Source organism: Spermophilus citellus (assembly GCF_964194105.1).
Source record: "Spermophilus citellus genome assembly, chromosome: 15".
Classification (NCBI taxonomy): domain Eukaryota; kingdom Metazoa; phylum Chordata; class Mammalia; order Rodentia; family Sciuridae; genus Spermophilus; species Spermophilus citellus.
Window position 1 is genome coordinate 89,382,561 of NC_138195.1, and position 14,821 is coordinate 89,397,381.

At 39.6% G+C, this 14,821-nt stretch overlaps 1 protein-coding gene across 2 annotated transcripts; it reads right to left on the bottom strand.

The window, feature by feature from the left end:
- Positions 1-1,107: 1,107 nt before the first annotated feature.
- Positions 1,108-13,344, bottom strand: LOC308634026 (ATPase PAAT; the record flags this gene model as incomplete). Of its 2 annotated transcripts, none has more annotated exons than XM_081267602.1 (6): positions 1,108-2,395; positions 6,585-7,036; positions 9,516-9,722; positions 11,703-11,775; positions 12,561-12,764; positions 13,181-13,344. In XM_081267602.1, 6 exons carry the CDS (start codon positions 13,342-13,344, stop codon positions 2,161-2,163), a joined length of 1,335 nt encoding a protein of 444 aa, XP_081123728.1. In that variant the 3' UTR covers positions 1,108-2,160. The 2 variants fall into 2 exon arrangements, with proteins under 2 accessions (XP_081123728.1, XP_081123729.1); XM_081267603.1 differs by having other exon boundaries at positions 2,187-2,395; positions 6,601-7,036.
- Between the last annotated feature and the right edge of the window lie 1,477 nt (positions 13,345-14,821).

Below are 14,821 nucleotides of genomic sequence, written 5' to 3' on the forward strand. Positions count from 1 at the left end.
GGCGGATACATGTCATCATACGATAAAGTCTTCTTAAATAAGAAAACAAAAAATTAAATTCAGTAACTTGTAAAACTATATTGACGAAGTCTTGCATTGCATAATACATCTTTAGATCTGAAAATCTGTGAATGAACCTTATTACAGGAAGGACATACATGGCAGAAAAGAATTTTCTTTTAATTGCAGAGGAGGAAATAATTTCCTTGTTGATCAAATATATTTTGAGAACTATGGAAAATACTGTTAATAAATAATGCCGCATAAGCTCTTTGACTATAATACTTTAAGTATGACAAAGTTACTACTACACATTGGAAAATAAAACTCAGTCATTTGAAATAGAAATACTTTTATGGGCATTTTATCTTTGTTTTTTAAACATACTGAACCAATTCAATAACAGTTCCATGATTGTACTAGTTTTTATATATTAAGAAATACATAAAACCCAGAATTTCATGAATTTGTGAATTTCATATTGCCAATTACTACTTTTTAAAATCTTCCTTCTCAGTTATAGTATTTTATCATCAACTACATGCAGAAAGAATTTAGTATTGGTCTTTCAACTGTCTGTGTCTCTCTTTATTCATGGTCCTTGCTCTGAATGCAGCAATTGTGGCCACATTCTATAAGGCATTCTGACCGACCTCCACTGACCGAAGGCCACAATGGGGCCCCTAATTGAACAGACCCAAACTACCAGAAGCTGTAAGTCTGCATTCCTGAGTTTAGCCTTGAGAAAGATTATTCTCAATGACAAGAAATGCTATCTTACAACTACTTGTTATGCTTATCCCATAAATACAACTACTTGTTATGCTTATCCCATAAATAATGGCCCATAAAGGACTAGGAAAAATGTTATGCAAATCCTCAAGAGACTGTGGTCAGTGAGATTAGTATACTATGTCACCTTTATAGTAAAATAAAAATGAATAAGCCATATATAAATTAGCACTCATTTTAGAGAACAAATTTTACAAAACAATAAATGAATATGAATAATTCTTTTTCTAAAAAATGAAACATTTTAATATAAGCTGAGTTCAAGATGAGACTCCCATTTACTTAAGACAAACAGCCTCCAGAGTGTATGCATTTATTTATTTATTTATTTATTTTTATATTTATTTTTTAGTTTTCGGCGGACACAACATCTTTGTTTGTATGTGGTGCTGAGGATCGAACCCGGGCCGCACGCATGCCAGGCAAGCACACTACCACTTGAGCCACATCCCCAGCCCATGGATGCATTTATTTTTAGCTCCAAATACATCACCCTTGGAAACATACACAACAGTTAAAAGTTCTGAAGACTAAATATGCTAGAGTCTTGCAACCTCTTTGATTCATATGTCTTACTATTCAATGCAGATTCTCAGGATGTCACACATTAAATATGCCCGGAAGGACTTTGGGGAGAAGAACCTGTATCACCTTGAGAAAGGAAAGACTTCCTTATATTGACTGGGGTTACTGAGATCAAATGAAATGAATGCTCACATTTTACATCAAACTCCAAAGCCAAAGTAGTAATTTTAAAAAGAAAGAGGCTGGTTTGGATTTTTTTTTTTCCCTATCTATACTTACACTGTAATAAAACAAATAGTACTAACAGCCTTGTGTAAAGGTTTTTTCCACCTAATCAAACCTGGTGATTCATTCATTATCTCAGATAAACAATACAAAATGTAAATTGGTAACCTGAATTAAAAGTTCCAATTATCCAATTTTCCAAGAACAAGTAGATAAAGAATATCAAATACTCTGAACACTATTTTTCACATTCTTAAGCCTATAAAATAAGGTGTCCATATAAATAAAAAATTCACTTCAAACACATACAATACAAACCAATGAAATGCATTAGAAAATCCTTAAATATTTAAAACCCTTAAGCAACACAAGAATACCTAAAAATCTGTAAGTGAAAAACACTGCAAACAAGAATAACTTAGGACAATGGGGTCACCTCTTGGTGTACAGTACTGGATTTACAATAACAAGGGCAGTAAAAATGGACACCGAGGTCACTTTATGTAAGCCGATGATCCTTCGGAGGACATCAGATACTTGCTTTTCATAAACGTTTTTAGGTTTGGGCTTTGTAATAAATAGGTAATAAATATCTGCAGGCCCTCGTACGCTGAGAGCTTATCTTTCTCCATTGGAAAGTCTTTCTCCAGAGTCACAATGTCTCAAAGGCAGCCCATTGGGCGGGGAGTTGGGATTCTGCAGGAAGTCCATTAATAAGGTAATCTTATCATCTATGTGCTCCTGGAGTTGGAGTATTCGCCGATCAATGTAGTCCACAAGTTTCTTTTCCATCAGTTCCATATTTTTAGAAAGAATCTTTTCCAAGTAGGAGCAAATAGGCTGTTCTTCCACTCTAAAAATAAGTTTAAAAAGTCTATCAATTTTCCCCACTATCACAACAAAAACAAGCAAGCTATGCAACCAGTGGCCAAGGAATATGGCTGAAACTTGTCTCCACAACTGCACTGCTCCTGTGACTCATTTCCCAGGTTGCAAAACACATGCAATAGGTGACCACAGCCCTTAATGCCCAACACACTCCTTACTTCTTATTGAGTATTCAGTTGAAGTGGGAACATAAAAATGAAGACACATCTTCAAAAACAAACCTTGGGGAATGCCCTTTTTAAGTTCCAAATAAAAACTGATTTTGCCCAATTTAAAAAAAAAAAATGTATCTTTTCCAAGTATTCTTTCAAAGCAACCCTATAATTCATATAGCTTTTTCCTCTTAAATACAAACAACCTTTCTAAAACACTAGGAGGTTCTTTGCTAACCTGATCTGAAAATGTTTACGAATTTAACTAGGATAGACAAACAAAAATTAATAGGATCAAAAGTACACCGATTTCTAAAAATCCACAACGCTTAGGGTTTCCATAATTCTTTCGGGAGCTCAATGAGGAAAAAGTACTTTTCCAGAGCCTATACAATGTATGCCACTGCTCTAATTTCTAAAAGAAATCAAGGCTGTGAATTCTTTAGAATTTCCTCAGGTAGTAGATTTACTGTATAAATATGTATGTTTTCAGAGGTTAACTATTCTCGGTATTCCTACTGTTCTCATACTAGCTATGTTTAATTACACATGCTATAGAGTAACATGTATGAGAATGTGCCCAAAAGCTAATATAGATTTGCATAAATTTAAAACAATATTCTTCTTGCTAAATGTTTTGAAAGTTTGTTTCTTATTTACGTTGACATGAAAAGGTTTAATTATTATTTTTAAACAAATATTTTATATAGCTGTAAAACTAAAAGATTTGAGGAGTCCTCAAGATTGTAAACACCAATAAGTTTGATCTTGGCATAATGCCCTGCGGAGCCATTTAAATTGTTGTTCATGATATGGATGCACTACTGCCCAGTCTGTTTAACCATTCATCTACCATGAGACATTTTGATTGTTTTTTCTTTGGCACTATTACAAACAAAGTTCTCCTGAACAATTGCGTAGAGCTTTTTAATGTTGCCACAAGTTTTCATTTCTTTGGGATAAATGCCCAGGATTAGGACTAATGGGTTGTATGGTAACTGGGTGTTTAGAAACTGCCCAGATATGTTTTTAGGGTGGTTGTACCATTTTAATTCCCGCCAGCAAGGAATGAGATCCGGTTTCTCTATATGCTTGTCAACATTTGGTATTCTTATTGTTTATAATTTTAAATTTTAGTCATTCAAATAGATATATAAGATATCTTGTGGGTTTTTTTTTAATATTTATTTTTTAGTTATAGGGGGACACAATATCTTTATTTTATTTTTATGTGGTGCCAAGGATCGAACCCAGTCCTTCACGCATGGTAGGCGAGCGCTCTACCTCTGAGCCACAACCTCAGCCCTACCTTGTGGTTTTAATAAGCATTTCTCTAATAGCAGTGAAGTCATTGTTGATCATCTTTTCCTGGGCTTATTTGCTATTTATATATCCATCCTCCTGATGATTCTTCACATCTATTATCCATGTTCTAATTAGATGGTATTTTAAAAAACAAATGTTGCAAATCCTTCATATATTTTAGATACAAGGCATTTGTTGGGTTCGTGATTTACAAATATTTTCTCTCAGTCTATCCTCTTACTGGGGCCTTTCATATGTAAAATTTGTAAATATTAAATGGGCTCTACATACATATTTTATGGATCATGCTTTTGGTGACCTCGAAGAATTATCTTCCTAGGTCCCTAAAAATTTCTCCCATATATTAAAAAGATTTTACAGTTTTATACTTAACATTTTAGCTTATGCTCCATTGTGTGTTAATTTTCATATATCTGCATTCATGGTTCATTTTTTAGCCTGTGACTCTCCAGTTGTTCCAGCATCACATGCTAGACGATCATCCTTCCTCCACTGAATGACTTTTGCACATTGGTAGAAGGCCGACAGGTATACTTCTGTAGAGCGATTTCTGTGCTTTCTGTTCTATTCTGTTCATCTATGTGTCTAGCTGTCTTGCCAAAACAGACTCTTGAAATCCAGTAGTAATTTCTCTCTATTCTAATTCCAGTACTGTTGTCTTTCCACTTAGAATTTTCCACTTCCAGATTTTGGAATCATATTTACAAAAAATACATGTTGAACTTCTGATAGAAATTGTGCTAAACATATATATATCAATGAGGGGAAAACTGACATTTGTACTGTTGAGTCTTCAACAGTACCATGAATACGGTATATTGCTCCATTTTTGGGGTCTTCTTTCATCACTATTTAACAATTTTCAGGTCATAAGGTCCTCTATGTCTTTTGTCAGATTTATATGTACAATTATGTTTTACATTCATTTATATGTACTTATTTCTTTGGGGATAATTTAGTCTGGGTAGCAGAGTAATGCTGGCTTCATGAAATGAGTTGGGAAGTCTTCCCTCCTCTTCTATTTTTTTGGAAATGTGTAAAAGTGGTTTTCTTTAAATGTCTGGCAGGATTCTTGAGTGAAAGCATTTGGGCCAGGACATTTCTTTTTCACGATCTCTTCAATGTCGAATATAGTATTTAGTGGCCATAGAAGTGTTCCATTATTTATTTCATGTTGGTTGAGTTTGATAATTTGTGTTTTTTAAGGAATTAATCCTTTTCCTCCTAGTTGTCAATCAAATTGTTACAATATTCCCTTATCTTTATTATGGCTTGAGGCCCTGTAATGGTATTTCCCACTACACTCCTCAGATTGGTGATTTGTGTCATCTCTTATTTGCCAGTCTTGCTAGAAATTTGTCAATTTTACTGAAATTTTCAAAGAACCAGCTTTTTAATTGATTTTTTTTTTCAATTAAATAGATTTCTGCTCCTTATTGTTTCATTCTGCTGCTTGCTTTGGGTTCCTTTTGCTTGGCTTTTAAATGAAAAATTCAATTTCTTTAGTGCTTATAAGACTACTCAGATTATCTATTTCATTTTTATTGAGTAGCTGTAGTTTTACAGTATTGATTTGAAAACTCTGCTTTTTTCTAATGCAAGCGTACAGTGGTAAACAAGTTCTTAGCAAAACCTCTTTAGCTGAATCACACAAATTTTGATCTATTGTTATTTTCATATATTCGTAAAAAAAGTTTTCTGTTGAGACTTCTTGAATCATAGATTTACAAGTGTTGTTTAATTTACAAGTGTTTTGTCAATCTAAATGTCTTGTCTTTCTGTTATAGATATGATTTCTTGTCTTTTGTAGCCAGAGAAAGCACCTTCTATGATGATCCAATCCCCTTAAACTTCATTAGGTTTGCTTTAAGACTTACCATATAATTTATCTTTGTGAATCTTCAAAAAAAAAAAAAAAAAAAATGTACTCTGCTACTGTTGGCAGAGAGTTCTATAAATGCCAACTGATCCTGCTGGTGGTTAGTGGTTTTTAGTTCCAAACTAACATAACTATCTCATTTTTAGATGAAAATTCTAAGAGAGATTAAGTATAGAAAATAAACGAAAACTATGACCAAAGTCCTGAATTCCAATCTAGAATACTATTTTGACACACTATATTTGTGAAAAGGATTAAGAACATACTAAGTCCTCGGCCACTTCTTATTGAAACATGTTGTCAAGGTAAGGGATTAAGAGACTAGAGCATAAAAACTTGTATCCTACAGATAATTACCATCCTAAAATAGTTTTTGATAATTCCAAAGTTAACCTAGACCAAATATAATCTACAAAGCAATGACATGCTTAGTATACCCAGCTAGAAAATAATATAAACCCAAATAAAAACAATAAAGATCATTACCACCACAGCACCTTTCCACTCATGCAAATAGCCTTCTACTCCAACCCACAGCTGCTGCTGGTAACCCTTCCACCAAATGCCCGAGAGGTGTGCAGCACCTTCAGTTACAGGCACTTGTGTCACAGCCATGCATTTCACTCTGGAGAACAGTTACTGCCCACAAGCGTGTTCATGGTAAAATGCAAAAACTGCTCAGATTTTCTCTGGAAAGATTGTTCATTGAGACAGATCTGTTTCCCTTCATCTGATTCTCTCACCTACCGGCTATAAACCTCATTCGTACCACATTTGTCTTGAGATAAAATACTCACGCAACACCGACAATACCGTCACGGGGCTTGGAGCCGTTTTCCTGCCACTTGGCGTTATGTCCCACTCGAAGATGGTTAACTTGACTGCACAGATTTTGGAGAAAGGGCAGCAACTCAGAGTTGGGCAGTGAGCCGTCACTCGCCTTCTTTGGTAAGAAAGAAGATACTGCGTTTTTAAGATCATTCTCAAGAAGGGAATGGTTTTGTGGCACAGTTTTACACCTGTCGCGGCTGGTGGTATTTCCTTCCCCAGGTGGCCTGGTGCTTTTATCGATGAAAGCCTGTAAGGGTTCAGTCCTGTTTGCAGATGTCAATCCAGTTCTAAAAGGGAAAGGTGTGGAGGATGACTTGTCCAAGGCTCCTGAAGTGGACGATGGCTGGAGTGCAATCATATGCTTATACCCGGTAGTCCCCAAAACTGACTGAAGCTGCTCTCCAATGGGAATACAATTCTAAGCAAGGTAAATAAGAAAATGTTAAGATTAAGAAGGACAGTTCACTGTGTGAGTCATTCCTGGGCACTGTGCATTCCTTCATTTGATCCCCAGGAAGTAGGCTATTACTATTCAATATTAAGTGACCCCGTCAGAAGGTCCCTGGCCAAGGTAACCAGCTGGTAAGTGGCAGAACCAGGACATAAACCCAAGCAACCTAACTCCACAGGAAAGACTTAACATTATTTTCTAAAGAAAATAAATACTAAAATTGCATAGTAAATTTGCAGTGACATATTTTAGTATTTTACCTACAAAGTCCTCCTTAATTTATGACAATAAAAATGTGATACTTTCAACTGAGTTACAATGATTGATCATTTTCTTAGAACTCAATTATGTCATTCCCCAACTCTCAACATATGGTTGAAAAGCTATTCGTTTTCACCTGGCCATAGCTTTTGCCATGAGTTTTTAATGGAGGTTATACACTACTTAAAGCTAGGTATTCTATGTATATACTTGTGATATTTTCTTTTTTTTAATTAATTAATTAACTTACTATTCTAATTAGGTATATATGACGGCAGAATGCACTTTGATTCATCGTATACAATTGCAGCACAACTTTTCATTTCTCTGGTTGTACACGATATGGCGTTACACATATGTGCAGCACCATATGTACATGCGCTTAGAGTAATGATGTCCACCTCATTCCACAGTCTTTCCTACCCTCCAGGCCCCTTCCTTTCTCCTCCCTCCCCTATGCCCAATCCAAAGTTCCTCCATTTTTCATATGCCCTCTCCCACCCCCCATTATGGATCAGCATCCACTTATCAGAGAAAACATTTGGCCTTTGGTTTTTTGGGACTGGGTTATTTCACTTAGCACTGTGACATTTTCAATAACTAAAATGAGCTACCACTTGTCTGTGTTTAAGAATTTCCACCTTAATAAGAATTAAAGACCTAGGGATGTGGCTCAGTGGTAGAACACTTGCCTGAAGTGTGTGAGGTCCTGGGTTCAATCCCTACACCAAAAAAAAAAAAAAAAAAAAATTCCATATTGGTACCATGACTAAATTGCTTGTGTGTTATTCTTTCCTTTGTTTCTTGAGATTTTATGTTGAAGAGAAAGTATGCTATCTTCTTCTTCAGGTTTTCAATTTTTCCACTAAAGAAAAACCAAATGACCTCTAACTGAATTGTTTGTGTGAAGGCATATGGAGCTCTTAAATTCAAAACGTAGAAGCCTACTGCAGGTTTTTATCAGGGTTTATCATCCCACACTCACTGCTATTCAGATTTTGAAAGATGGGCTGAAAAGTAATTATCAAGATTAGCTAAAGAAGTTCAGTTCATACATTCATCTAGATATTCTAAAAATTATTCTGAGATCAAGCCAGATCTACATTCATTTATTCAAAAAATGTTTACCAGAAATTTATGTGTTAGGCTCCACTTGAGGTATGAGAAATATGGCAGTGAATCAAACAAATTAAAATCTCTGACCTCTTGGAGTCTTCAGATAGTAGGGAGAGACTGCCTGAAAGGACGGAGGGAAAGACGGGAGGGATGAGGAGAGAGGAGGAGGAAATACATCATGGGATGTAGGTGGTGATAGATACTTCAGGGAAAAAATAAGGCAGGAAAGGGGATAATGAGGGCCAGGGAAGTGGAGGCAGAGGCACCTGTGATAGCAAGTACCCATCCAACATATTTTACAGAAATGCACTTTGGAAAAGGCTCTATATAGAGAAATGCTAGCCTGTTGTCATTTTTTCTTGTTCTATTCCAAGTTTTGAATAAGTCTTAAAATATTCCTGGAATAAGATGGGTTATATTTCTAATATTTTAACATTAGACAACATTCTTTTAGCTCAAAGGAGCTTTACTCAGTCATCAGAGAAAATTTATTTCTGTATGAGACCACTCATATGATCTAGCCTGTAAAAATCCTTAAAAACAGGCTATACACCAATTGATCATTTTTGCATCCTAGAAAGTGCTCAAATCAGCCCATAATTCATCAAAGTTGCTACTTGCTGAATGATGGGTGAATGAGTTAATGAAAAATTGTGAAGCTGTCCAGTCAAAACTTTTTATACGAGGGTAAGTCTACAAAATACGCCTTTTGCAAACTATGAACAGATGACAGTTAAATCAATAATAACAATGAAACATTTAGCTGGGTGCTGCAGTGGTGTACACCTGTAATCCCAGCTATTTTGGAGGCTGAGACAGAAAGATTGCAAGTTCAAGTACAGCCTAAACAACTAAGCAAAACCCCATCTAAAATACAATAAGAAGAGCCGGGGAGGTAGTCCAGCACTAGAGTGCTTGCCTAGTATGCCCAAGTCCCTGGGTTCAATCCCTAGTACCACAGAAAAAAGCTTTTTTTAAAAAAAGAAAAAATACTGCATTTCCTCATCAAAGGCCATCATTTTGAAATGATTTTTTACTGCTATGTGGAAAGAAAAACATTTCTACTTACCTGCTGTTGAAACCTAACCATGTGCATTAGCTGCTGAGCTCCAGGTGATAACTTTGACCCCATGGACTCCATTATGGTTTGGACCTTGTCAAGGTCTATCCTTGATCCTAGAGCAGGAGAGCTTGGTGAAGAATTTCCTGAAACTGGTTTCATGTGTACCACAACCTTACTGATGAACACACACTGTTTTTCACCAAAGGACAGCAACTATTATGAAACAAAAAAGTCCAGGAAATATAGGTATTAAAACCAATAATTTAAAGTCACTTCCTAGTATTACCAAATCAAGAGTGAAATATTCAAGGATCTAACAGTTTTAATCTCAAGCATGTTTTTAAGTTATCTTTAGAACAGTCATAGATAGAAAAATTTCTATTTTAACATAAGGCTCAGATCAACTATTTAAATCAAGGAATCCTTCTCAAACTAATATTCAGAAAATAAGTCTGAGTAGATTAAATATAGTTTTACTTAATTTAAGGCATTAAAAATAAACAGTCTGAGATCTTAACATGCCACAGTTTGGTATAATATTATTTAATACAAAATATAACTGTCTAGAGGCCCAAGCAGTATTTACTGAAATTATAGACACAATTCAGTCTTTCAGGATTTAGAACTGTAAGGAATGTTAAAAATCAGAGCTTACAGTCTAAATCCTCTGGTTCTATCCCTGTAGGTTTTTTTCTTTTTTTGCAGTGTTGGGCATGGAACCCAGGGCTTCAAGCATGTGGGGCAAGGGCTCTACCCCTGAGCTGTACTCCATGTGTGGTCCATAAAACAGAGTAGTAAAATGAAAGGGAAGAGATTTGGACCAGACACATCTGGGTTTAAATTATGACTCTGCTGCTCAACAGCCTGGGTGACCCTGGGCAAATGCTCACACAGGGTAAAATTAAAATCAAGTCAGTAAAATGAGAGATGGCTTATGTGTCAAAATATCCAGTATCTATCCCTGAGGAAATGCTCAAAAGTCTGTATCAGGAACACTTTATTTTTATCTTAATCTTCCATATGCTGTTGTCCCAGAACACACTTTCATACATAACCCAGGGGTTCCATGAATGAACCAACCCTTCGTTTCAATACAACAGTTACAAAAAATGTTCACCAGAGTGACACACACAGACCCACGTGTCAATAGGTAAATGTACACCTATGCTCTAAAAACTCTTTTAAGTGTGTAACCAAATACGTGACAGTCTTCAACAATCAGGGAAACACCCATTACATTTATCCTACATCCCAATCTATTCTCCCCTTTCTGCTTTGTAATACCCAAACACTTTCTCAACATCAAATATAGGATCTGTTTCACTCATTGAGCATGCTTATTACCAGTCTTGCCCCAGTAAAATATAAGCAACATGAGGGCAGTATTTCAATTTATTTTACTACTGGTAATTCCTAAATGCCTCATATAGTATCTGGCATCAAATATTCACAGAATGAATGAATCACTTTAATCAGTTCTGTGATTGAAGAACATTTATTTGTTCTTCAATGAAAGAAAAATCACTAATTTTACCTTGTTCTAAAACTAAGTCTCACAATTTCCCATAAGTGATGATAATAAGTATAGATTTTTCAGAGTCAAAAAGAACCCAAGAATTTTCTTTCTTCAGTTCTCTAATTTTACTCCCGAAATACGTCCAAACAAGCGAAGAAGCTTGCTCAGACTAGTGTGACAGCAACAAAGCTGAGATAATATTCTGGCTCTGTATTTCTCGTGATTCCTAGACTTTGACATCACCACTAATGCAAACCTTAACAATCTTCATGCTGCAGCCAACAGTCCAAAACCCTTTAACTTCTTGGTTCTCTTGTCTGAAACTCCTTTCACTACCTTCTTCTTTAATTCATAGGACCAAAGTTTTGTTTGTAATTTTTTTGGCAACACAGTTTTACAGAAAGATTAAAAAATGTTTTAGATAAATTTCCCAAAACCTCAAAATATAGCTCTTATTAACAAAATATATTTCCATAACTGGTGATAGACTAAAAGAATTAAATCTTCAAGAGGATTGATGATTTTTTAGGAAAGTAATTACCTTTTATATGTTTACTATGTCTTAATAAAACTAGGGACAATATAGGATTAGTTGTATTCAAGGAAAGAAAATTATATATAGAACAAAAACAAATTTGATAAAAATTTAAATTAGTTAAAATTTGATGATGGCTTACCTTTATTTTACAAGCATATGTGGAAGTTTCCAATTTTAGATGTTTTTTGTAGAAAATAACATTTTCCTGTTCACTAAAAACAAAAAATAATTTTTTAGTTATGATTAACAGTTATGATTAAAAATAAACGTTTCTAGGACAATACTCCATCCTGGGACTGTTTTCGTGGTGAGGCACAAGGAGCTGGGGCTCCCGAATGCATTGCACTGCCTTAAGGACCACAGGGGCCTCTCAGACTAGCCAAGAGAACTGAAGGAGATAATACAGTCATGGAGCACAGACCATATTGTAAAGTTCAGTGAACACACCTATTATTTTCAACTTGCACTGGACATAGGAAAGCTCTAAATTTCGGTTACATTAAAAAAGATGCGGCAGAATCTTTGTAAGGGGGGGAAACGGGGTGGGGGTGGGGGCGCCCAAATGATCACGTTTATAACCGGTTAACAACTAGGCGGCTGTGGCAGTCTTAGATCCCCACACCCTTAGTAAGGGCCTTCCTAGAAGATGAGCTCAGTGTTCCAGACTGACCGAGTCATTAATTTGGGGGAAACTCTGGAAGCCAACCCTGTGAGCGAAGGAGAGAGACAAGGAGCACTTGTCAGGGCTTCTCCTAACAAAACCCTTCCACTAACCAGCTGTGACCCACCATTCACTTCCACTAACCAGCCCCAAGTTTCCAGGTATGAAAACAACTAGGCTGATCTGCGCTGCCTGTAAGAGGCGGCAAGGCGACCCGGTCTCTGCCACCGGTGCACTTTTAGGTTCCCTCCCCGGGTGACTGGCACCACGTCAGGCAATCTGAACCGTCCCAAGCCCGGGAAAGGGGCCGAGGGGCCGCGGCGCGGGGTCACCGACCTGCCCTCCGGGACGGTGCGGGCGCCCTGGCCCCGGCCGGTGCCACAGTACTCCTCTCCCACGTACACCTCCATGTTCCTGGCCGAGCTCAGGACGCCCACCGCGAGGATCTCTTCCCCGGCCCCGGGGTCGCACCGCAGGTCGAGGAAGCAGGGCGTCCTGCCCCGGGGGCCCGGCACGGCGCTCAGGCTCACCGGAGGCTGGCTGAGGAGGAGGTCGGGGCACACGTGACGCCCGGTTTCCGCGGTCGCGCTCGCACCCGCCCGCGCCCCTCCCCGGACCCCCGCGGCCTCGGGACGCGCCGCTCAGGGACGCGGCTGGGCCGCAGCCCCGCAGCCCGCGCCCCTCGGTGACCCCGGCTGCTGCTGGCCGCAGCCAGTCCAGCATCGTCGGCTCTGCGCAGCCAGACGCACGCGCGCCCTTCCCCGCCCGCACACGCGGGGCTCTAGGCGACTTCTGGGCCGTTCGGGCGGCCAGGAGCTGCCCCTCGTTTCCAAGCGGGCGAGGCGGATGCGCCTGCGAGAGCTCCCAGGTCTCCCGCCCCGCGTCCCCCGCTCGTCTCCCCCGGAGCGTGGCTGTCGCCGAGCGCCACGACCCGGCTCCCCCGAGGCACGGCGCACCCCGAAGCAGGCGGCGCCAGCAGCTCCTCCCAGTCGAAGTCCTGGAAGCCGACGCCAACCCGGGTGAGGAGGAGGCTCCGGGACAGGACCCCGTTCGCGGTGTTCCAGGAAGAGGCCAGCGTCGGGCGGCCGGTCATTCCCGAGTCCTCGGCCCCGGTCTCCATTTCGCCGCCTCTGGCCGAAACCAGCCCCGGAACCTCTCTTGCCGGGCTCGAGTTTCGGTCGGTGCAGAGTGGAGTGCGGACGCGCAGCGACTTCCGGCTGTCTGTCTTCAAACCCGGAGCCTTAGCTTCTCTTGCCAGGGGCTAGAGACCTGGCGAGCCGAGGCGCGCATGCGCTCTGCCGTGTGACTTCCGGTTGCGCGTTCAGGCGAAGAGGTGGAGAGCGAGCCCCGGTGTCGGTTTTCCGACGTTGGCGGGGAGAAGTGTCTTCGGTGCCGAGGACTTTTGCAGGTGGCGGGTGTGTACTCCTCGCCCCCCGCGACCGCCGCTGCGGGCGTAGTGGCCGCTGGAGTGGACGCCGGGTCCTTTCCCCTTCGGCCTGAGTTGTGTGCGTGGCACCGGTGGCGAGTAGCGGCGGTGACTGAATCCGGAGTTACTTCTCCCCGCGCCCCGGCTCCTGGCGGGCGTTTGTGGTGGAGAGGGTCGCGGAGGTGCGAGGTGGGGGCTTCCAGGCGGCCCCGCGAGGTTGTGCCGGCGGCTGTTGCTTTCTTAAGCGCCTGGACCCGCCCAGTTAGCGGACCGGCTCCACTGTGCCCGGGGGACCCGGGTAGTCCAAGCCGCATGCCCTCCACCTCTTTTGAAGAATTGTATTAACTGGAACTGAAGCCTTGGGTGGGGATAAGTGACGGCGTATGTAACTTGCGACCTTCTAGATGTCCTGCAAAATAGAAAGGTAGGGAAAGAAGAGAAAGGCTGTACACCTCCAGTTTTCGCCCCAAAGAGGCTGTAGGTGATTCTAGCATCTTTTGAGAGAACAAAATAGTTTATAGAAAAGTGCAATGTCAGAGTTTCAAAGTTGTGTTTAAGGCATATTATGTGTTCATTCATTGCAATTTACCTTTTTTTCTTTTTGAATACGTGTCCTCAATTGAAAACTCTCCAGTGTGTAAGTGAATTCACCAAGATTGAAAGAAAGCCAACCAGATTTGCAATTTACCTTTTTTTCTTTTTGAATACGTGTCCTCAATTGAAAACTCTCCAGTGTGTAAGTGAATTCACCAAGATTGAAAGAAACCCAACCAGATGTCTTATTGATACAGAACTCAAAAGGAATAAAGTCTTCAATTGAAAAGCTCCTGGTTTGCAAATATTCCTTAATACTCTAGACTCTTAAGAACTTAGGTCCTTACCACTATTTCAGTTCTGTATTTTCTGTTTCTTTGGTCATAAGTTAACTTTGACTTGTGGACAGTTCAAAGGAAAATAGGCTCTTCACTAATCTGCAATTTCGGGAACAAGATCAATATTATCTGTACTTCCTTAAGGGTGGTGAATCTGGAACCAAAAGTAAACATATTATGGGCCTGGGGCTGGGCTGTAGCTCAGTTGTAGAGTGCTTGCCTAGCATGTTTGAGACACTGGGTTGATCCTTGGCACCACATAAAAATAAAGGTATTGTGTCCATCTACAAATTAAAAAA